Source organism: Ziziphus jujuba, chromosome 11 (genome assembly GCF_031755915.1).
Source record: "Ziziphus jujuba cultivar Dongzao chromosome 11, ASM3175591v1".
Classification (NCBI taxonomy): Eukaryota; Viridiplantae; Streptophyta; class Magnoliopsida; order Rosales; family Rhamnaceae; genus Ziziphus; species Ziziphus jujuba.
In genome coordinates, this window is record NC_083389.1 from 6198131 (window position 1) to 6222195 (window position 24065).

Sequence of the window (24065 nt, forward strand, 5' to 3'; positions counted from 1 at the left end):
AAATTAGAGAAAACTGTATTTCCTGATACTTTTACGGGTTTTTAATTTCCCAAAAAGTAATAATAATAATACTTTTAAGGTTTTTATTTTATTTTATTTTTGGGTAAGTATAATACTTCAAGGGGTTTGAAACAGGTATAATACTTTAAGAGGTTTAAAACAGGCCATTGGTACATAGCTTTTCACTAGGCCCATATACTTTGGATACAAAGAAACTGTCTCAAGGATCCGGGCTAGAATGTCCAACCTCACAAGAAGAATATGAATTTATTTAGCTAAAACGTTCTATCGGGTACATGTGAATAAAAATTTGGATTACTCTATACTTCCAAAACAATTTAATTCTCCGTTCAACATTCTACCGTTTGGTCCACTTAACATAGAGCCAAATGATATTATAGAACTTGTGTGATATATCCAAAAGTAATGAAATCAAGAAATGGACTTGAGGTTATACAAACTTAATAATAATAAAAAAGATCGAAACTATAACATGATATATATACATATTATAAAAATAATGTATATCTTTCTGAACCAAATAAAGGCAGCGTAAAGGACAACCAATTATACTAAGCACAAGTTGATGATTTATCTACTGTATAATGAGTAGATAAGCTAGCAATCATTTTTAAATGGTAGGCGCTTTGGATAAGTAGTTATTTCATTTTGTGGTTGAAATTTATTCAATAATTTGAGATGCTTCTGGAGTGGGCTCCGTGGTCACCCATGAGGCTTACAAGGCAATTTAATTTAATTTAATTTGGGGGACCCTAATTAAAAAAGGTGGGCTTCACATAATATGATGTCTCATAAATACATGGGTTATCAAAAAGAACCATTCCCACTCAAATTAATTATTGAGAAGGAAACTTATAATTTTTCCATCTAGCCTGCAAGTAAGCTTAAATTAATGAAGCAAGCCTCCATAGCCAAATGAAACTATTCTTATATATACATAATACATATATGATTTTCCTTTTTAGAGATACAAGTTATGAATAGTTATGAGCTACTTTGCTTTTCGGTTTAATATCTTTGCATTGATAAATAATAATAATGATGATAGTTGTGGAAAAAGAAAAATCGCCTACTTCTAGTGATGTGATTATTCAAAAAGTTTTATAGGAAGGAGAGGGAAAGTGATACATCATACATTGGAAAAGTGATATATGATACATTATGTTTGCAAGTAAAGCAGATTTATTAAATGTTTTCAAAAAGTTCTCCTGTGAAACATTTTTAGCTTTTCCTTTATTCGTTAAATCCGAAAAAGGAAAACGCTGCGAGAGGAATAGAAATAGAAATGGAATAAGCTAGAGGCACCTTGAGAATTTCTTGTACAAGATAAAGAATTTTTGACATAAAAAGGAAGAAAGAAGAACAAAAGGAATACGTGACCGCAGAAAAAACTCAAAATAGAAAAACAACAAACAAATTTACCATTCTTTGTATTTGAAACAGTACAGATTCGATACGTATACACCCCCTTACGCAAAATAAAAATAAAATTAAGAGACAAATAGTCAAATAACACAAGATGAAATACATATTGACCAAATAAAAGAATTTGACCTTCCTTACTGCCTATAAAGCAAAATATATTTGATCACTACAAGAGGCAGCAGCAGTTGAAAAAGAAAAAGAATAAAATAAAATCACTCTTCAGGCGGCATCACAATCAATACCGACACTATCCAAAGTCCTATATTCATCAAAGGGAATATAGCAAAATGCTAGATGGCAATCCAGGCATTGCGTAGGGTAAAACCACAATAACCCAAATCAAAATGAATGACGAACTGTAACTTAGGAAGCAAAAATAGCAGACAATTCTAGCAAATCACAATCCCTAGAATAGATCGAATTTCTTCTTCTGCAATTCTTGTTTCCACTTGGGCAGTTTATAGAAGGCTTCTTTCGTAGTGCCAAATACAGTCTGAAACTCCTCCTCTGACAAATAGGCCTGGATAAACAGACAAATAAAAACCATAATTACCAATCCAATGATGATTTTAAGAAAGGTGGAAAAGTTCATTACTGGACAAACCTCTCTTCGCTTGAAATCAATCCCAGTAACTGGATTGTCAGATTTAGCCTTCAGTTGATCATAACTGAACGTGCTTTGACTACTTTCACTGCCATTCCCATCATGCACAGACTCTTGGTTTGCTTCTGGATCCTCTGTGTTGCTGACAGATGCAGGTACAACTTCCTCAGCTGCATCCTGAGACCCCTCTGTCTCAGAATAGGCGGTTTCACTTTTTGCGTCTGCAGAAAGTACTCAAACGTGTCATATGCTATAGAGTTTTGGATTCAAGAAAGCCATAGAGGAATGGCTTATACAGAAATTTGCTATGCATCAAGCAGGATTCTCAGCTGTTAGTAATGGCAGAATATAAGGCAATCTCATTTTATCATAATTTTGCTTGAGTAGAATTGTCTAACATATAGAAACAGAAGCATAATGGCCTTCTTATGATTCCTTACCAGGGGCGCTAGTTTCTGATGGAGGACTTCGAGTAGGAGAGGCATCAGGTGAGTGCTTCTTCTTTTCAGCAGTAAGAACTTGTGAAAGAGCAGCAACTGCTGCAGCTCTTTGTGACCCTTGACCTGCTGCAGAAGGCCTAGGAGGAGAGGGTTTGGTTCCAGAGGATGGATTAAATGCAGATGTTAAAGCAGCCAAAGCTTCGGCTCTTTGCCTTGGTCCTCCCTGACTCGATCCATTGGACTTGTCCTGGCCACGAGACAGCACACGACCTTAATTAGCATATTAGTGTTGCAAAACACATGCTGACCAAAATCAAGATTATAAAAAAAAAAAAACGAAGTACCATGGGTAAAATTGAAAGATATATCAATAACAATAAGCATAACATCACAAGATCAAATAAGCAAGATTTAAATTGCAACTTGGAATGCATATCCAATGACGTAATCAATTATTCAATTACTAAGGGAGGTCACCCAGCACAAAGAGCTTTCGCAATAGATGCTTTCGCAATTGATCCATCCAGAGAAGGAAAAATGCAATGGAGAAAAAACAGATAAAGTGAAAAATAATAAATATGAAGTCCATAAACAGCAAAATTCCCTGACAAACCAACCAAATAGGATGAAATGGATCTCCCAGTCATAATGAACCACTGAAATTCTTTTCATGAAAAACAAACCACTGAAGTCCTTCTTGAGTTTTTTTTTTTTTTCTTTTTTTTTCTTCTTCCTTTTCTTTTTTCATTTTTCCTTTTTGGCTGAGAGGAGCCTGGCCCAAGCAGCAACCATAACCTCTACAATGGCTGAATGAACAATACCATACCCACCACAAGGGCTGAATGTACAATCATTCAACCACACAAACTCCAAACAAGCAAAACAAAAAGTAAGACCGGGATAGGGAAATGACTTCTGAATTCAAAACCGACACATGTAAACCCAAATTTTCACCTAAAGGCAAGAAAATAAAATGAAAAACTGGTCAAACTATTTTCAAACAACTTTTCTTGTTTTCCTTTCCTATATCGCAAACAGCTCCAAGAATGCCTAGTATGCAAGTTTGGCTTTCCTGTTTTGATGAAGACATGACAATAGCATACACTTAACAGAACTCTATTGGCATGAGCAATATAGATACCATAAGGGCCGATTTTCCAGAGGATGGATTAAAGGCAGAAGATAAAGCAGCTAAAGCAGAAGCCCTTTGTGTTGGTCCTCCAGAATTCCCATTGGACTTTTCCTGGCTCAGCAATGGGATAGAAAATCAGTCACATCATATCAAGAACAGTTGATTTGGTGGAAGGAGTATCCTTATAATTAACAGATGCTTCACCACACACATATGTATATCGTTATTATCACCATCAATATCAGGTTCAAAAAGATTCTAATCTTAGTTTAGTTAGATCATTTTGGATGGTCAGTAACAAAGCCTCATCGCAACCATTAATTTGTAATGGAAGAGGCCCCTATGGGTTTAGGATGTGGATAATATGCATGAATACCAGATAGCAAACGCAACACATATTTGTTGAAAGTATCTTCAACATTCCTATTTGATCCAGTCTAAGAAGAAAAACAGGATGTATGGTTGAAAAAAGGGGGAATTCACATACTGGATATAAAGTGGGCACTTTCAACTAAAATAAATTGAAGTGCCCAGGCATTGGATATAAGCTGTCTAGTTACATAATAGTCAACATGTGCCCAATTCTAAGGTAATAAGATAAAGGATGGCAGCTGAGCTAAGTAAGCATTTAACAAGAAGAGAAGAAAAAGGAGGAAAAGAAGTCATACTCGATGAAGAAAAGAATAGCAAAAGATTAACAAGGAGTAGCTAAGTTGGAAACAAAACTTATACTGGCAAAAGAGAAAACATTTCAGCAAAAGGGGGGAGGGAAGGAAGGAACGACTTCTTTCGAGAGAAAGGGAAGGGGAGGCACACCAGTTATATGTATGAAAATGAAAATTCATAAAGGATTTAACTATTGATATAAAAGAAGCAGGAAAAGATACACAAAATACTCCATATTAATCAATTTTATGCCTCCAATAAATGAAATTAAACAGAAATAAAAAGCATGTCTAACAAGTCTGCTAATTTATCTTAACATTGAAATATACCCAAGATCCAGAGAAACCTGACTTGTTACAGTTAATTTTATCTTTCACTTTACTTCCTATTGCCAGTTTACTGTCATGCTCTTATTTATCCTGGTTTCATGATTTTTTGATCAACTCAATTACAACATCTCTCCAATATTATACAAAAAATGACTAAATTTCTTACCTCTGCAGCACTGCCAATCCCAAAGAGTATCGAAACCTTCTTTTGGAATGAGTTTCCTTGAATCTGCATTTCAACACAAAATTTGTAAGGGTTGATATTAATATCAGAAGTAACCAAAACACAAACAAGGAAAACAGTAAAAGCTATCAAGATAACAATAAAATTAAAATCAAATTATTCATAGTAAGAAAATCATTTGGCAACATTAGACATTCTTCCATTAAATTCTTCAACATCCAGTCTCTTTCACATTCCCTTTTATTTAATTTTTCTTCTCCAACTAGTCTTCGACCCTTCCATCAAGTAGTCTCATAACACCATCACTCCTGCATAATGGGGAGGGGGGAAAAAAAAAACCACAAAAAACAGAAAAGAAAAGAAAAGCAAAAGGATTAGCAACAAGAAATAGAACAATTTAATTAAGTACAGTAATAATTCTTTTTATAGATTAAGGGCACAAAAATAAGTGAATTGAATAATATAAAGAAGGAAAAAAAATTGTAGTGTATCTATAATTTGACAAATTTCTCTCTCTACACCTATAAATACAAAAGAAAACAAAAAGTATGTAAATACTGAATAGAAACGTATTAATTTGAAAAATAATAAAATAAATATAAAACTGAAAAATAAAATTTTAAGAATATAAAAATTATATTTTAAAAAAAGAAGGGGGGGGGGGGGGGGGGGAAGAAAACTAAACCTGGTGTGCGAAGAGATGGTGACACTCAGAAATAAAGAAGGAAATAGACAAATAAGTAGAACACATAGCGGAAAAGATAGTAATGTGGCCCTACTAACCTCTTTTTCTGGCAAAAGCAGCTCCTCTCTATTACTCTTTTCTGAACTACCACTACCAGCCTCCACAGCTAAGTTCAGCACTTCAGTCATTCTCCCTCTTCTTCTCAATCTCTTTCTTCTTTCTTCTTTACGTCTAAATCTTTTTTTCAATGTATCTCCAAGAATGGACGGTTAAAACTTAAACCAACTAAAGACTAAAAATGCAGATTTAAGTCGTAACTGCCTCAACAGGGTGAGGCATGCTTCAAACGCTTTAATCAGAGGTCAATTATATTGTAGATGCGCACAGTAAGCACAGAAGGGTCCTCGGGTGGTTTTAGTTTAGTAATTAATCTAGGGAAGGAGGAAATGTATCCTTTGATACTATTTCCTACCTGACGCTTGGAACTTGGGAACCACTTGAATGTCACGCTATGCCTGTGTTACTTACTAGAAACTTTGCCTTTGTAGACCAATCCCAAAGTATAAAATTTTCCCTCAAAAGTCAAAACTACAGAAAAATAAAGACAAAAAAACAAAAAAGGAAAATAGAAATTCTGTTGGTTTCTTTCACATACAGTAGCTTTTAGATGATCCCATGAGAAGTATGTTGTGAAGAAGCAAGGTTCATTTCCTTCGGTGATTCTGAACAGTGGCACCTTAGGAGACAACCCATCCAGAGAAGCTGCCAATTCTATGTATTTCTGCCCAACCAAAAAAAAAAAATAATAAAAATAAAAAAAAAAAAAAAAAAATCTTATATCTAAGTATGAAGTCCACATAAAAAACAATTTAAAACAGTTTAAGCAGTGGCAATACCTCGCCAATTTCAAAAGCATTTTGCTTGTCTTTGGTATCCACACATTGACCAACCCACACAAATACTTCAGCATGTGTGTCAAGTATCAACACATCCTCTGTCAATAGGTCATCTTGCGAGAAGTTGAAAATTTCCTCCACCTGTCAATTATGTAATAATAAAAAAACAAAAAACAAAAAACAAAAATTAGATTATTAGCCACTAATACTGCCTGAGTCAAACTATAAGGAAGTTTCAATTACATTAGAGCTAATAATATAAACTCACCTGAAACTTTCCTGTAGGGATCCATATAGCAACAGGATGAATGAAAATCAAACAGTTAGAATGTGTAAATCAGATTTATGAATTTATTATATTAAACTCAGTTTATGTCTTTTAAGATATTTCAAGGAAGAAAGAGCTAAAAAGTAATGAAGGACTAACTCAAGCCCACCAGTAAGTAGTGATACCTTTATGGAATGAAAATGTGAACAAGTGGGGATCTCTGACAACTTCAGGAGGAACCTTTTTGGTGGTGTAGTTTTGTTTTCCTCCAAGTGCAAACCAGAAGGCTGAGATCTCTGTTCCTTCTTTGGCATGTTTCAAGGTAACTCCTGGCTGAAATATGCGGAACGTAAGCTCTAATTGATTTAATACTACAAAACCTCTAAAAAATTCCTACTAAGACAAATGTATTTTGTTATTCTTAAGTCAAATTTCCCGTGTTGGGATTTCAGAAAAATGCTATCATCAAAACACAAAATGACAAATAAAAGCGGGAATTTAAAATACATATGTGGAGAGGAGTGTGTATGTATATATATATATATATACACACCTTTAAAAACTCTGCAATTTTTGAAGCTAACTGTTGCTGTTCAAATGTGCACTGATTTCCATGCCAAGTGAAAACTGAAGACCCAGATTGAAGAAGGAAACACTCAGTAGAGCTCAGTGATGTTGCCACCTATACAAGAATTACACACTTAAAAGACTGTATTATCTTAGACTTGATAATGTCATAGGTAAAGTCTTTCCTCACATACCGCATCAACTTGGACTGCTTTATTGTTATGAACAGAAGTTCCAGATATCCGAATTAGAGCAATACCATCCGGAGTGTAAGTTTCATCAGTCAAACCTTTGTCCTCTATGAATTTTTTGTAGCCAGAGCTCAGGCCACCCTGAAATGGAAGTTGATCAATAGAATAATTGATCATTACTTCTTAAGTTCAACATAAGCTTCTCATAACCACGGTTCCTAAATGAATCATTTGACAAAAAGGTAAGTGATTTTCACAAGAGCTTAAGCAGAATACCTTCAAGACCACCATTGGTTGAAAAAGTGCAATTAACTGCGGTGGCTCTTTACCTTCAAATATGCGACCCTGCAAGAGGCGTATCTTATATACAAATCTTAAAAGTACTTTTGCCAACTTGATTATAGACTATTATGATACCTGAACAGGTCTCCCCTTCAGTGTGTTGGACATTGTATTGGCCAATCGAGATGCGGTCTTCTGGTCCTCCTGCATTGGGCAAACGCATATAGAGTAATATAGTTAAATCAATAGCTATTATGACAAAAGCTTCAACCAGCCGCAACACCTATAAGTAACCACTGCTAAATCCATTCTATTAATTATTTTAAATTCAAAGCAGAACATTGCAAATTACCTCAATGCTATCATTTCCATACCAACAGCACAAAAATAAATCTTCTTTCCTATCACCTGAGTGGTAGGTATAAAGGATGATGTAGCAATCTCCACTATAAAATTTACCAATATCTTCTTTGGGCAGTGGAGTTTTGGCACTACCATTGATGCGCCATACCTGTAAACAAAATTTTCCAAATGATATTTATAATGACGTAAACCAACTTAACAAATCAAATCTTTTCCAAAGTCAATGATAGAAAGCTATCCACTATACCTCCATTTTTCCACCTCCTTCAAGCAAAGGAGGGACTTCCTCATTTACAGGAGCACTCTTTGTCATTCCCTTCACGCCAACACCTTGTTGCTTCAACAAAGCTAGCAAGACAAAAGATATCATAAATATATCTAACCATAAAGATTCTAGCTCAACTTTCATCAGAGGAAGTGACTTATACCTGCTACTTTTCCTCTTCCCTCCTCAGCACCAGGAGCTGCAGATCCTGATGGCCAAGAGTCGAAGTTGGACTTGAATGAATGTGTCTCATAACCTTGAATAAGTCGAGTTATACGTGTTGACTTCGGCCTATTTTGACTAGCAAGGAACTCCTGGTGACAAAATTTGGGGTTTAGAAACCTATATCAGAGTTTAACAAACTAAGAAATAGATAAAAACACACTACCTCAGCTGCTTGCATGGCAGTTTTTCTCTCCTCCACTTGTGTTACTCGGCCAACCCAAAGAAATACCTCAGCACCACAGTCCAGTAGATAGCATTTGTTGTTTTCCAACAAAGATTTTGATAGTTCACCTTCTACAATCTTCAAGCCATCAGTTATGCTGCAGATACCAGGGTACCAAATTCACGTGAACATGCTCATATTAGTTTATAGATCAGCATCCATTGAATACATTAATCTACAGGTGCCCACAAGCAAACATGCTCGTGTATAGTGTCTCTGTGTGTGTGTGTGTGTGTAAGAGAGAGAGGGAGAGAGAGTTGTCAGGCAGTTGCTTACAATCAGGTTGTGAAGTTAGAAGACTAGAATACCTATACAGTTTAGCAGGGGTGACCTCTGGAATAACATCATCTTCAGCAACAACTTTCTTGCCAATTGGAGCAAAACCACCAAAGAGGACCCAGAATTCACCTGAGTCTGACTCTGTATCCAACTTCCCATCATCTGGCATTGTGAACACAATTTATACAAGTAATGAGTAAAGAACTGGAAGCCTTAGATTTGCACATATCTAATTATGAAATTGTGATTGAAAAATGAAAGTTTGGAGACAAGTACAAGAAAGGAAAAGGCACAATTATATCATTAGGATTTTTATTGGTTGGAACTTCCAGTTATTTTGGTAGGAATTTAACATCTTTAGTTCCCTCTCAGCGAATAATTGTTTTTCCACAAGGGGTTGTGATGTCTTTCTACGGAATTGCAGGTCAACAATGTATAAATATGTTCAAGCAGATATGGATTGGCATTTAAATGTTATGTGATGTACAAGTAAATCTGCCTACCAACAATTGCAACATCACACTTCCCCTCATGATACTTTTCTTTCAAAAACTGGATTACTTCCAAAGCCTTGGCCCTTTCTTGGATGTTGGAATTTGCACCATTGAACTGATAAATTTTATTCTCAGTGTCTAATATGAATACATCATCATGGTTCAGTGAAGATCGTGCAAAAGGGACCTGTATAAGAAAAAGCAATGGTGATATTTACTCGAATCTCCAGCAGATTTACTGAAAGAATCTTAACCAAAATTTTTAATCTCATGCCAACAGAATTCAAACCTGCTTCATTCTGACAACTCGTTTTCCCCTACAGATATATAAGCGTGTTTCAAATTCTTCTTCCTCGGGCTTTTTAAATCCAGATGCAACACCTCGCTCCAATGGTATAATACAAGGTTTGAAGTATGACAAAAATTTGTCAGATTCATGGCCCTGGATTTCCCTATTTTGCACAGCACGTCCTCCAAGAGTTGCATCGAGTTCAATGGTTTTGATAGCTGCTGTCCCAGCTTCATCCTACAATAAGAAATTAAAAAGACATGTATAAGAAGATACTAGATCATGTAAAACCATATTTTTAAGTCCTCATACTTCTTTAAGCAAAAAGTTATCTGTTATAGACACAGAAATATACACGTAATCGCATACCTGACTTGTATCTTTTCCAATCCAGAAGTGAATGTCATATATATAAGCACCACCTTTGCCTTGCGTTGTCTGCAACAATTTAAATTAGGCAAAGGCATAAAGAATGAATCAAATGGAAAAATACTTCACTGATTGGGGCTGGTCTTATAATTTCTGTGTAATTGGTAGCCACAGTCTGTGCGTGCCCCTGTTTACAGTGAAAAATGGCAACAAAAGGCAACGGTAGATGGTTATACACACCTGCAAGACCACATAAGAATCACCACTGTAGAATTTTCCGTGTTCAGATTTTGGCAATGGAACTGGCTGAAAATTCTCAATTCTCCAAATTTCAGTCCCTCTACCAAATGTTAAGGTCAACATCCCTTAATTTGAAACTGAATTTTAACGATGAAAATTGAAAAGTACTTTATATATATATATATATAACAGAGGTATATTATAATACTCTTTCACATTTATTCCAGCACTGAAATTATCTTTTTTCCACATATTCATCTCTTAAAGCACTATGTTAAAGGATACACTCTTTGACCAGCTCCCTGAAATGCAGGATCCAAACCTTTTGCTGAACTAGACATTGCCTGAGATCCTTTTTTACCAAAGTTTCTGTTTGCAAAGGCAGAAAATATATCCTATTGATTCCTATGCTCTGCTATGTGGAAATTCCACTCATCCAAACTGGAAGAAAGAACAAAGACGTGGTTACAAAGACAGTGAGAAAATCCAAAGTCAAAAATCCTAGACTGAAAACCATATCATCATCTAAATAGAACTTCAGACTCAAGAAACCCAAAAGAAAGAAAAAAATATAATTAGTAGGATTTTTCAGAACAATACAAAGATTAGAACTGAAACTGAAATTTGTGTAGAAATTGCATCAATATAAGTACCAGATGTCAGAACCTAGTAGAGCATTTTTTCTAATCATAGTTTATTTGTATTTGACACTCAGCACTGAAGTCATATGAGTTCACTTTATAGCCACATATATCCAAAATAATAACTTAAAACACATGACTTTTATACACAAAAAAGGAACATGTGCGTGCCAGAAAGGATATCCTTCAAATGAGAAGCACAATGTTCATATTTTTCTGCATAAGCATGTACTTTTCCTTGCATTGTGCTTGGAGTCGTCCTTCTGTCCTTTAAATGTCTCCAGTTCTTTAATATCGATTTGTATCTTTTCACATAGAACCAAGTATTTATTAACGAGGTAACTCATTTTCCATGTCATCTCGTAAGATATTCAGATTATAACTCTGATGGAATTTGCAACATTAACCAACTTGCACTCCCCTTTAATTTTCCATAGAATAACTTAAGTTAGTATCCAAGTCTCATGGGTAAATCCTACTTCAATCTCACCACTTTTCACAAAGCTCAGATCATCATTCTCTTTGTTGAACTTAAAACCAAACTTAGTATTCACCAAGACCAATCTTCACCTGGCGTGGCTTTAGTGGCTTGCTTTTATCGCTGACCTTCCATTTGCAGTAATACATCTTCATGAATAATTGAAATCCCCCCCTTGATACCATGGCATAAGCATCAATCCTGTCTTTTTTCCTTCTCCCTTAGCTTTATTTCATTTTGAGCAATGCAAGTTCAGTATACACTGATAAAATGACAACAAATAGTATTATCCTTGACCATGTTCAAGATTTTCTATGATTCTTTGTAACTTGCATACTATACAGCTTCATGATAATCACCACAGTTATTCTGTAGAAACAATGTTGACTTTTCTAAACATACATGTTTCTAACAATTCCAGATTATTCCACATGTAGTAGATTATTAGCCAAAAGTCAGTGTTTCCTTGACAAATACCAGGTCTCCTAGCTTTCTACGTGGATACGACAAAAAGAATGCGATATCACCACACTGTGAAACTGAACGTTTTAATAACTGAAAACACTGGAAAAATGCTCCGTCAGTAGTCGCTCCAAATTACAACATTCTTAAAACTGACTCACCAAGAGTGAAGAGAGTAGTGCCTTCTACGTTTTCAAACTGTGTCCTAGTATCCCAATAATATCCAGAAGCAATGATCTTGAATAGAGAGTGCCAACTGAATTGAAATTCCAATCTACCTTTAGAACGTTTATAAATTATGCTATTCTGGATTCATCAGGAAAGTCCTAGTTCACAATCTAACAGAAAGTAGTGAAATCAAAAGGTCATAAGAAAGTACCATGCTAATAAAAGAACCCAGAAAAAGTTTCATAAACGACATTCATAAAGTACAGAAACACAGCTTATATTTGAGATCTCCCAGTTATTCAGTTCAATAACCCATTCAACAATTTGAACTACCAACCATTTAAAGCTTGAAAACGATTAAATCGCGACAAAACATGAAAAGAAGAGATCAAACAACTAGCAAACAAAGAACAAAAGAACGAACATCAACAAACAATAAACAGACAAAAACCAACATATGTACCAGATCAAAAATCTAAACACAGTTAAAAAAGATATATAAAAACTGATAATAACCGAAACCCATTTCAATTATCAGGATTTAATTGGAGACCCAGATAAAGAAAACATGATAATCCGGAATTCCGATTACTGATCAGACCAAGAGATCAAATTACTAATACGAAGAGAATGAGATCTACATGTCAGAAAGTAACCAAAGCTGATAACCATAGTTGATCACCAGAGCTGATCAGAGTACGAAAACAGAGAGATGATGATCGGCGACAGGGAATTGACGTACCTGAAATGGATCTCTATGTATGATTAAGAGGCGTTGGAGGAGAGAGAGATAAGAAACGGGTATGGGAAGGACGAGCGTTCAGAGCTGGCAATAAAGAAAGAGAGAAATAAAGGAGCGAAGAAGGAAGATACTTGGAAAGAAAAGTGAATTATTGCTGTGTGTGCGTTTCTCTCTCCAACTTTTTTAGCCTTTTGAGGATTTGTAATTGAATTCACAGAGAGAGAGAGAGAGAGAGAGAGAGAGGTATGAATGAATTATGATGAGGAAGAGAAGCGAAACGAAGCGAAAGATGAAGAGAGAAGAGAAAGATAGAGAGAGTTTTGGCAGACAAAGTCGTTATTTAAGGCAAAGATCCGGTGACGGTGGCACCGGCCATCTTTGCTTTCTCGCTTTACTTATATGGATTACATTTACATTTTGGATTTATTTTTATTATTTTATTATTTTTCCTCCGCTTTTATATTTTTTTGAATTTTCCATTTTATACATGTATATATATATATATATAAAATATTGAGTTTTCAAGGAATTTATGTTGAAAATAAGTAATCAAAAAATAAAATAAATTTAGTCATATTATTTATTATTATTATTTTAATTTATTTTCCGTTGGGAGATAGAGTTAACGACAAAGACATCTAAGTTTTACCTAATTTGAAATTGATATATACAAATTTTCCCCGTAGCATGGAACTATTTGTTAAATTATTTCTTATTTTAATAATTAATTTTTAAAATAATTTCTAAGCTGCCCTTTTTAGTTTTCTATCAATAATGAAGGTAAAATAAAAAATAAAGAAGGAAAAAAAAATATTGGATTCATTTTCATACTAGTCTCTTCTTCTTCTTTTTTCTCCTGAAATTGGTTTATAATAGAAATAATATGGAAATTTAGCGAGGGAAAAAGTAACTGTTGATGGGATTAAGGGGTGTGTTTTTTTGTATTGATGTCTGGGAGATAGGAATATGACAAGCATTTCAGCTGCGTTTGGAAAATAAACGGCTTTCCTTATCAACAAAAACTGCAACTCTCACTCCCGCCCTTTGGGATGCTTCTTCTCCATTGGTTTTGCCAATCACATAAACAAAACTATTACCAAAAAAATCACACAAACAAAATTATCACAAAAATAAATAAACAAATTATACAAAATAACTTCTAATAAACAGACTCTAACATATAATTCATTAGGCGAGACTTATACATCTCATATGTAAAAACCTACGGTGAAAAAAAAAATCCGATAAGAGAAATAAACACAAAGTAAAATAATTGTATTTTAAAATAATTTGAAATAGTAATACATAAGGAAAATTGAAATAGCCCAAATAATGTCACATGCGGAGTATGGTTTGGCACACTAAAAACTTTGTAATTGCTTCAATAATTTGTCAGAAGTCTCTCATTGAATTTGCCAAAAAATTGCTCATGCTAGAACCGTATTAATTTTCATAAAGAAAACAGATTGTGACAACCACATAATTTATTATTTTATGGAATAAAAGTGGGTAACACAATCGTCCTAGTAACTTTTTTTTTTTTTTTGTGCTTAATTTTTCTTTTTTCAATTACTTTTCTTTATTTACATTTAACTTTAGAGGAAGACTGACAAAAAGAAAAATGGCATATATGCAAAAGGGAACTATGGGTCTTTCTGGTAATAGGGAATTATAGATTTATAGGTCTTACATGAAAAATCTTGTTGGTTTCCCTCTACATCATCCCAATTGCAGCCTAACTGTACTGTGAAACAAAGTTCCATTCATTATGTACTATAAGCTAGCTACAGCATAACTTACTTGAACTAGGATCATGAATCACTTTTGAGAAAGCTTCACACATTTTATTTTATTACTATTATTTATAAAAAAAATGCACCACAATTATAATAAATATATCCAATGCCATAAAACTTATTTTTCAAAACAAATGATAAAACTTGTTTCTTAAAATAGATGAAATTTTATTTGTTATGAAAATATTTTAAAATGATTATTTTTACCGAGATAATTCAGAGATAAAATCGTTATTTCACTTTTTGATATTAAATTTTAAAATGTAAATACAACCGAAAAAAAAAAAAATCCCAACTGTTTGTTATTTCTCATGTTACTAAAGCATGTTGGTTGAAAGTATGTATGGCAGGCATGATACTACATATGATGAGAGTAGAAGGTGGAGAAAAGGAGGGTTGTCATTGTGGGGCACTCGGACCATCAGAGAATGTCCCAAGAATCAACCATATAAATAAAATAAACAGAGAAAGAAAAGTATTATTTCAAAAAGAAAAAGAAAACCCACATTGCTTTGGATAGGGCAATATGAAAAAATTGGCAGAAAATTTAATTAGTTGCTAAGAACTATAAAATGAAAAAAAATGGTGGGATTACAAAGGCACCCACCAAAAGAAACATAAAAGCCAGCTTGACAACCCATGTAGCAAGATTGACAACCCATTTCATGAACTATTAAGTCACTGTCACATGATGTAATAGGACTACAAATGAATCTAGTACTCTAAACATTTTATTTATTTAATTTTTTTTTGGTCGATAGGCAGTGTAACCAAATTGACCAAATGCATATGATTAATGGGTATGGTCAATTACTTTTGTTAGGCAATATGTTGCATCCTTAGCATCAAATGCATGTTTTGGAACTAATCTACTTTTGAGTAAAAATATATGTCTCTTAGGAGACACTCTAGCAATAAAATTTATGCCCATTCAAAAGCAAATTTGTTCAAGCAACCTATAAGAAAAAAAAAATGTATATTTAACCCAAAAAAAAAAAAAAAAGAAGTGAAAATTGGATTGAAAAATAATGCTATAATAGAAAATGCGTAATGGATTATAAGTGTTTATGAAGAAAACCCATTATGGTAAAATGATTTTCATCTATTTGATATGGGTAGTTCTATATGAACAGAAAAACTCTTCTTCTATTTTTATTTTTTTCCCCCTTCTTTTAATCTTCATTTTTGAAGGGACGGACAGTAACTATGCAATGTGGATGCATACAGTTTTCTTCTAAGTTGTATTTAGAAATACTCCATTTAAAAAATTATGTATTTCTGTTTAGTCTATTTGGTAAACTTTAAAAGCAAAGGTTTAGGGATCCTTTGGCCACGTTGTTACCCAATAATAATTTAAAATTTGGTCATGTGTTGTGAAACGAGCAGTAAAATAATAAATGTAGTCCACTGATAAATGGAAATCTATTTTTTAAAAAAAGAATTATCGGTATTTCTTGAACGAGTATGCGTTTGGCAAAAGACAAAGGCATCCGAATGTTTGATATCCCGTTATCCGAAAATATAGTTGGGAGGCATAAACCAGTCCAATTTCTGACCAATTCCATGAAAGCCCCCAATACTGTACAACATAAACTATTTTTTAAGCCAAAAAATAAATATTTTTATTTTATTTTATTTTTATTTTCGGTAAAACACAACATAAACTATTTCCTGTGTCTCCTCATACTCTTTTATTGCCTTGTTTCATTAGTGCACTATTTGTAATTTGCAATATATCCAAAAAGTCGTATGAGGATAATGACATACTATTGATAGAAGAACTCGATGAAATTTTCAAGTAAATTTAGGAAAATATTAGATACAAAATGAAAAATAAGCAATGCAAACGTTTAGAAGAACAATATGTAACCAACAAAAATTTCATCACCAAACAACCTATAACCAAAGTAGTCCACCAAATATTCTCTGATTGCAGCCAACCTATTCAAAGAGTTGCCATGCAATTAATCATGAATGTGGCTATATTATCTACTATAATATTTGGACATGCCATCGTGAAGCTTTTTCACAATAAAGAATTAATAGCCACCACAGCCCCAAAATAGCATTTCCTTTTGACACCATTTTGTTCCAAGCGTGGCAGCTTTCAGTGCACAAAAAGTGAACATATCATGTGGTGTGTGGTACTAAATATATATTTTGATTGCCACTTCATAACATTGGTCCACAGTCTATCTTTTCCATGTGGGAGGCTCCAATTAAGAAATTAATTTTTGCATCATAAGCAAGCGGACGATATGTTTACACACATTTTTCGCCTCTCTATCAAAGATTATGGACCCTCAAATACCTTCCATGGACAGGCATGAGGTTACTGTTTGAAGCTATCTCTAATGACCCTCCCCAAAAAAGATGGGTTTAAGCTCAATATTACAATCAAATGCAATCATTATCTTGTTTTTGTCCAAAATATAGTATTTTCATTGGAGGGTCATCGTTCTTGGTTAATTCTCATTAATCTTCAATTACCAAAAAAGAAAACCAAAAAAGTCTGAATAATCTCAAATGTTTCATCTTTCAGGTTGCAGTTTATAATACATATAGGTTTTTTTTTTTTTTTTTTTTTTTTCGGTGCATTCTATAATAAATATAGATAAGACCATTTCATATCCTAATCCTTTATCTATTTATTTATATAGCATGACTACATCATTGAATATATATCAGGTACACACGTGTCAAATAAACATTGTGTTTGCCTAATTTGTGAGAAATATAGGAAAAGGACGGTGTGGCCGGTGCACTATTGCCAACTGGGAACACAAAGATGAAGTATTGAAAACGACCTTATAAGACCTCTTTAATAAGATTGTTTTTGCATAATGTTGGAGTGATTAGGGTCTCCCTTTCCATAGCAAGTGATTTTGTAATCTTTAAAGTGTAAGTGTTTCTCAATTATTTTTCGAATTACTTGCATCTTAGTATTTTACATTTTGATTAGTTTGAATATTGAATTTTTAAATTTAAAATGTTCTATATTAATTTTCAATTTTCAATTTATTTAATGTTATTTTAATCCTCATATTAATTTTTAAATTGAATAACATAATTTAAAAATTGATTCATTTTTCAAATTGTAAATATAAAAAAATGATTAATTAATTAATGAGAAAACTAATCAATTTTTTCAGTTAGTCAATCAAAGAATAAACATGGAAATTAAATTAATGAAAAAAAATTGTAATTGAAAATCCAATATAAAATGTTTTAAATTAGAGGGATCAATATGCAATATGATCACAAGACAAGGTACTTAATCCTTAATTTTTACAAAATATTATGCTTACCAATCTTATGCATGGATATATAAGTTTCAAATTTTTGAGGCATCGTCATCGAGTCAAACAACCTTACAAAGGTTGAGACAAATAAACATCTAAAATCAACAATTGAAAAACAAGTCATACCCTAAAGGTATCACAAGTAATATAATAAGTTAAGGAGAGTACCAATAAGATATAATAATTAATGGGTGTTTTTTATTTCATCAATTTTTTTTTTTTAGTCATTGCAAGATAATATAAATAATCTGACTAATCGAAATTACCAATGTTAAAAAGAAAACTTAATTGTTAGAATTTAGATGGATAAACAAGTTAATATTTATGATTCAAATAATAGTACTGCGTTAATATTTAAGTGTGGGAAGGGAAGGAGGAGAAGGTGCCGCCCCATTTGGTCGTTGGCATTTGGCGAAAGTAGGGAGGCCCCACTATTGTTCACATTTGCAGGCTTTGTAAGCCCATCCTTGCCCTCTACTTTTCTGTGATACAAACACCCAACAAAGATTGGTTTCGGATGTGAGACACAACAACTAAATAACTCAAAAATATGGAAAAAAAGAAAAAAAAAAGAAAAGGAAAAGACATAGAGAGAGAGAGAGGGAATAGAATGGGCAGAAGATCAATTCACTTTTCAAATTTGTTTGAATACTTTTTTATTAGAAAATTTATGATATAGAGGAACAAAATATTTGTAGTCACAAGATCACAAGCCCCGTTCTGTTAGTCCAAAACTAACATTGGACCCAAGTGAATAACTGTTCAGTAGGCCATGATGCCTTGGGCTGGAAGTCCATCGGGTTCCAACACTGGTTTCAGCCTTTCGTAGTGGACAAAAGTATTTCAGCTCACAAAGCTCGCACGTTTCCGAGACTACATCTCTGTAGTACTGGGCCCGGGGACTTCCCTCGGTCTGATGCGAAAATCTTGACCCGATCACTCTGTCTTGTGACAGGTTAACCTTGTACCTTTGCGGCATACATTTTGAAAACCTTTCATATACTTATGATGTGGGAGTCAAGCCTAATGTTAACAAGGGCAAGGCGTTTGTCTATAACTCTGCAAAACTGTAACCAAAATTATTTTTGTTCAAATTATATAACTGTTAAGTTCTTTAAAATTTTACATTAAACTGAATTTATCATGTTAAATTCATAGTTATCTTTAATCATAGTTTTGGTAAGAATCTCTAATAGCAAAAAGTTTCCTCACAGAACCATTATTAGGCTACATTTATAAAATGTATAAGAGAAATAATTATCTTAAAAGAAACAGACATAACAATCTCATGCAATGCAAATTAAAAAACCATTAACTCAGCACAAATTTTCAGCAGAAAGAAAAAATGGGTTCCATAAAGAATAGAACAAAAAATTTTCAAGAGCTTTCACTCTCATGGTTGAGCTTCTTATTTGGTTGCTTGCTTTTCTTCAACAGCTTCGGCCTGGTCTTCATGGGCTTCAAATAACCGGCCTGCAACCTCACCATATCCCTCAGAACCTGGACCAACTTCCTCTCGATCTCCAACCCATTGGGTTCCATAACTCTCAAAGCTCTTGCCACGGCCTCCATAGTGCTCACGCACCCACCAAAGGGTTCCTTCCTCAGAATCAACTCCGAGTCGTAGATACTCCCACCACTCACTGTCTCATCGAAATCCAAGCACACCCTTTTGGCGAATTTGGACAAGAACTCCTCGCTAGCGCTGACCATCTCTTTCGCGTGCTTCCAAGTGCCATCGAAGACGACGAGCACCAAAGGCTTCTCTGGGTCCTGTACCTGCAGGCAGGATAAATTAACCGCCGGTGACGAGTGGGTAGGTGGGAAAAGGTAAATGGCTGGTGGGGATTGGTCGAGGAGAGGAGAGAGGCCTGGCCGGAGACGGCGACTGACGATGGTGGTGGAGTTGAGGAGGCATTTGGTGAGGACCGGAGTGGTGGAAAGCTTGTGTTGGGCCTCGTGGGGATGGTGTAGGATTACGACATGGGTTTTTGTTGGAATGGGCTGGGCCGGGAGAGACTCGCAGAGGCACACTGGGCTGGGCCGTGAGCAGTTGCCGCATATGGTCCGGCGAGGCGGTGGTGATGAGCTGGAGGTGCCGGAGACGTCGAGGTGGTCGAGGTCCTCCGGTTCCATGCCTTGTTGAGTTGTTGGGTTGGTTGGTGTTGGTGACTTGGTGGGGGGTTGTTAAAAAACTCGTTTTTATGACGTCTGATATCGGAAATAAATAAATTAACAAAACCGAGGGCTTAGCAGAAAATACGACGAGTCGTTATTCGGTTTATGAGCTATAAAGTTTCAGCTTTTGAATTGGAGCTCCAGAGCATTAGTCAGAGCGCCGAAAATAATCCCAAAGAGAGAGGCGAAGGAGGAACATAATTGGACATTTTTGTGTCTCGTTTTCTGGCCACGAACAGAAGAAGAAAAGGATGACGACACAAAATTTGGAACTAAGCAGCTCTTCGAACTTGGATGTTTCTCAGTTCCAACACACCCCGTATTACTGGTATATCCACTCACGTATATAATCTTCTCATTTTAATTGGTCATTCTGATAATCTCAGCTTTTGGGTTTCATTTTTTTCTGTCTTAATTTTATTTTTTAGGGTTTTTGGTTGGTAGGTAATGGTAATGGTGTTGTTAGCATATAATTCATGTTAAAGTTGTTTAATGTAAAAATTAAGCTGAATATGATGGTGATGTAGAATGTATATAAAGCAAAACGAGATGGGAAGAGCTTATATTACATTGGTTTTGCTTAATGACGATGACCTGATGTTGGGTTTGTTTATATAGAGGCCAGGATTTTAATATGATGCTTGGATTGAAACTGATCACATTTTTTCATCCCAAAACGAATTTGTTGGCAAGAAATTCTTTTGCACTGATAATTATTAGTAGATATTTTAACCGATTGTTATCTTTTGGCATATAAAACTCAACCCCTTGTGAATCATGGCCTTTAATGTTAATTGGGGCAGCTATTTTTTCCGTTTGTATAAAGCTGTAGAGAACATTATTTATATGCATAGCAATTGCCTAATATAATCATATTTGTTATAAAAATCTTGTTTTCTTGCTTATGCTGTTCTTTTCATTATGATTTTGTAGCGAGGAGAATGTATTCTTTCTTTGCAAGAAATTATGTGAAAGTGGGACAGCAGATGCAAAGGGGTCTGATCTTTTTGTCGTTTTCATTTCCAATGAGAAGAAACAGGTACATACATTACGATAATTTGATTTTTGTTCTTCAACTTATTGGAGATTTATTTGATTCTTGTTCATCACCTTATTTATGCTGTTGATTCTTGCCAAAATAAGAAAAACGCTGGCTTAATCTTCAGTTTTTGTTGCTTCAGGAAATTCTTTTGTCAAATGGTGCAAATGGTTAACTTACTTTTGATGAATCGATGATTAGTCATCTTTCTCAAGAAAAATATAGCAAAATAATGAATCTAATAGTCTCTTGGTTTGGCATCACTTCTATCAATGTAATTAATTTCAGATATATTAGTTAATTAGTCAATGATCAGCACAAACACATGCACAGACAGAATTAGAATTGAAAATTCCCTTGTCTCTTTATTATGTTACAATGTACTGCAGTTTGCTTGGGTAGAAGCATAGGAGCCACTACTACCTTTAGTATTCTTCTTTGACATCTATGGAGATTTATTGTTGCAATGGTGATTTTGATTTGGTTTAATTTAATAATTATATCATGTATTCTCTGAGTTTAAAATGAGATGTTGGTTCTTGTTGTGCCTTCACGGCATTGTAGATTCCATTATGGCATCAAAAGGCTAGCAACAGAGCAGATGGAGTAATTCTATGGGATTATCATGTCATTTGCATACAGGTAGAATCAAAATCCTTCTACTGTAAATTCCGTTGGTTAAGTCTTGTATATTTTCGTAGGTTTTGGCTACTAATAATATTTTGGAAATACAATTTAATTAGCAGAAGAAAAATGGAGGTGACTCTCCTCACTTAGTATGGGATTTAGATTCAAGTCTTCCATTTCCTTCTCCTTTAGATCTCTACATCTCAGAAACCATTCGGCCATCATTTCAACTCTTTTCTGAGTATCAGAGGTATTAACCTTTCCGCTGCATTTCTAGTTCTGAATACAACGTATGGATTTCTTGCGATTGTCATAAACTTTAGTCACATTAAAGCAGCATTTTTTCGTTTGAAAAGTTAAAACACTTTGTCACCCATGGAGGACTAGGGTGGTTGCTAATACCTAAGTTTGCGGACAGATGATGATAATCAGTTGTCCTTACTTTTTTCCAAAAGCAGTCCTTTTCTTTCAATGGTTCATATAAGAATCTTTTTAGTAAATATTCTTTTACAGTTTTTATTTTGATTCTATATTTCCTCATGATTGTGGAAAATAATTCACATGGTTAAGCAACTTAGCTACCAATTATTTATCCAATAGCATGCTGTCATAAAATATACGACTTTATTATGAGAACTTGCTTTTCCTGGTAGCAGGTTTTTCCGGATTGTACATGCTCCAGTGTTCCTCCAAACCTTTGCTTCTGATAGGAGGCATATGAAAGATTCCGTTGGTAATTGGATTGCTGAACCTCCTGCTTATGATCCCATTGTTGCTGAAGGTAAATTCTAATAGCAACCATGTATATCTTGTTTTCAAACATGTTAGTTTTGTTTAAAATATGAAGGGACCTTGGCCTGTTTCTCTAAGTAGAACTTTTCAGATTTTTACTGCCCTCTTCATGTAAAACTTTTAATGCGGCATTTCTTGCTCTAGAATTGTACTCCATGCATATATGCTAGACATGGTTTTCAGCCTTTCAAATGGGGTGTAGCAAACCCACAATCTAAATGACACTTAATCTGCTTGTGCAGATGGAATGGTGCACAATTTGAATGAGTATCTTGATATCCATGCGTCGGATGTGGCGGAAAATGCTGGAGTTGATTTGACAAGTGCTGTTTTTTCTGAGAAACTTGGAGTGGTTATAAGTCACAGTCAACTGGAGGGATTCTTTTCCCAAATTTGACTCTCATCTCGTTTTTGTAGCTAAATGAATTGAGTCCAAAGTGCAGTATCATATTTATGTTAATGTTTCCAACTACAAGGGAAAGGAAAATTGTTCTTTCCTTCAAAAACTGGGCTTTCTTTGTGTACCGTAATTAAATGAATGGAACATTTTATAACTTGTTTTTACACCATTTGATTTGCCTACTTGATAAGTCTTTCCTAATGTTGTTTGATTAGTTTTTACCTGTTTCGGAAAATAATCACTATTTAATGACCTCAAACCCCTTATCAGAAGTTATATTCAATTGCAAAAAATTAACCTCAGGATTCAATAACCTTTTTCTCCAAATTAAGCTGCAAAGTATTTAGTCATGGACAAGAGGCTCAAATATTTAGAATATTAGATAAAAACTTATGAATGGTGTTAGGTACGAAAATGGTTCCTCGCCGATGCAGAGCACTTTCAGAAGTTATTGGATCAAAGCGCGAAGTTTTTAAAGTAAGAAGACATGGAGCGGAGACTCAAATTATTTGTACTTGCACGTTTAACGAAAATCCCACATCGTAAAGTAGGAGGAAAGTAGGGATTGAAGAGTTGCTATAACAGGCGGGGAAAAGAAAAGGGAAGGCATACCTTTCTCGGCCTTTTGGCTAAGATCAAGTGTAGTATCTGTTCTTATCAGTTTAATATCTGATACGTGGGCCAATGGTCCACACGATATTAAATTAATTTTTCAAGGGGGAGGGGCCGTAACGGTAGCTTGCTACTGGGTCTCTCGGGCGTCGCCCATGCGTTGCACTACAGCTTGGGCCTGGCGCACCCCTCCAATACTAGTTAAAGAGTTTAGTTAAATATTCTGCTACGATGCAGATTGGGCCTCGGGTGTTAGTATACGCGGGGCATCACTCTTGACACAAGCTAAATGTTTTGTCGGGCCTGCGGCACCACGTGTTGGGGCCTGGGGTCGGACAGTTCAATATGACTTTTTTGTTGGGCATTAGTATTGTTATACCCTACGTATTTC

At 34.6% G+C, this 24065-nt stretch overlaps 3 protein-coding genes and 1 non-coding gene across 11 annotated transcripts; 2 read left to right on the forward strand and 2 right to left on the reverse strand.

The window, feature by feature from the left end:
- Nucleotides 1–1419: 1419 nt before the first annotated feature.
- On the reverse strand, nt 1420–13346 carry LOC107431724 (villin-2). Of its 5 annotated transcripts, XM_048464892.2 has the most exons (25): nt 12929–13346; nt 12180–12274; nt 10723–10878; nt 10438–10537; nt 10198–10266; nt 9829–10065; nt 9549–9726; nt 9075–9207; nt 8707–8863; nt 8482–8632; nt 8301–8401; nt 8043–8201; nt 7826–7894; nt 7685–7753; nt 7412–7549; nt 7204–7332; nt 6836–6983; nt 6651–6661; nt 6383–6523; nt 6142–6267; nt 4784–4846; nt 3632–3733; nt 2491–2737; nt 2051–2271; nt 1420–1966 (listed from the first exon to the last, which is right to left on the reverse strand). In XM_048464892.2, the coding sequence occupies exons 3-25, from the start codon at nt 10776–10778 to the stop codon at nt 1853–1855; spliced, it is 2919 nt and encodes a 972-aa protein (XP_048320849.2). In that variant the 5' UTR covers nt 10779–10878; nt 12180–12274; nt 12929–13346; the 3' UTR covers nt 1420–1852. The 5 variants fall into 5 exon arrangements, with proteins under 5 accessions (XP_048320849.2, XP_048320848.2, XP_060668545.1 ...); XM_048464891.2 differs by lacking the exon at nt 12180–12274; XM_060812562.1 differs by lacking the exons at nt 12180–12274; nt 12929–13346 and adding an exon at nt 12828–12849.
- Nucleotides 13347–19256: 5910 nt separating this feature from the next.
- Nucleotides 19257–20162, reverse strand: LOC107431691 (tRNA-uridine aminocarboxypropyltransferase A). Its single transcript, XM_016042670.4, has one exon. The coding sequence runs from the start codon at nt 20160–20162 to the stop codon at nt 19404–19406; it is 759 nt and encodes a 252-aa protein (XP_015898156.1). The 3' UTR covers nt 19257–19403.
- A 52-nt stretch (nt 20163–20214) lies between these two features.
- Nucleotides 20215–23231, forward strand: LOC107431692 (protein N-terminal glutamine amidohydrolase). Of its 4 annotated transcripts, none has more exons than XM_048465943.2 (6): nt 20215–20532; nt 21138–21243; nt 21808–21885; nt 21987–22120; nt 22524–22651; nt 22905–23231. In XM_048465943.2, exons 1-6 carry the CDS (start codon nt 20456–20458, stop codon nt 23057–23059), a joined length of 678 nt encoding a protein of 225 aa, XP_048321900.1. In that variant the 5' UTR covers nt 20215–20455; the 3' UTR covers nt 23060–23231. The 4 variants fall into 4 exon arrangements, with proteins under 4 accessions (XP_048321900.1, XP_048321901.1, XP_015898157.1 ...); XM_048465944.2 differs by having other exon boundaries at nt 20223–20532; nt 22527–22651; XM_016042671.4 differs by having other exon boundaries at nt 20223–20532; nt 21990–22120.
- A 439-nt stretch (nt 23232–23670) lies between these two features.
- Nucleotides 23671–23866, forward strand: LOC112489031 (U2 spliceosomal RNA). Its single transcript, XR_003053357.1, has one exon. It is a non-coding gene; the product is annotated as a U2 spliceosomal RNA (small nuclear RNA).
- The last annotated feature ends 199 nt before the right edge of the window (nt 23867–24065 follow it).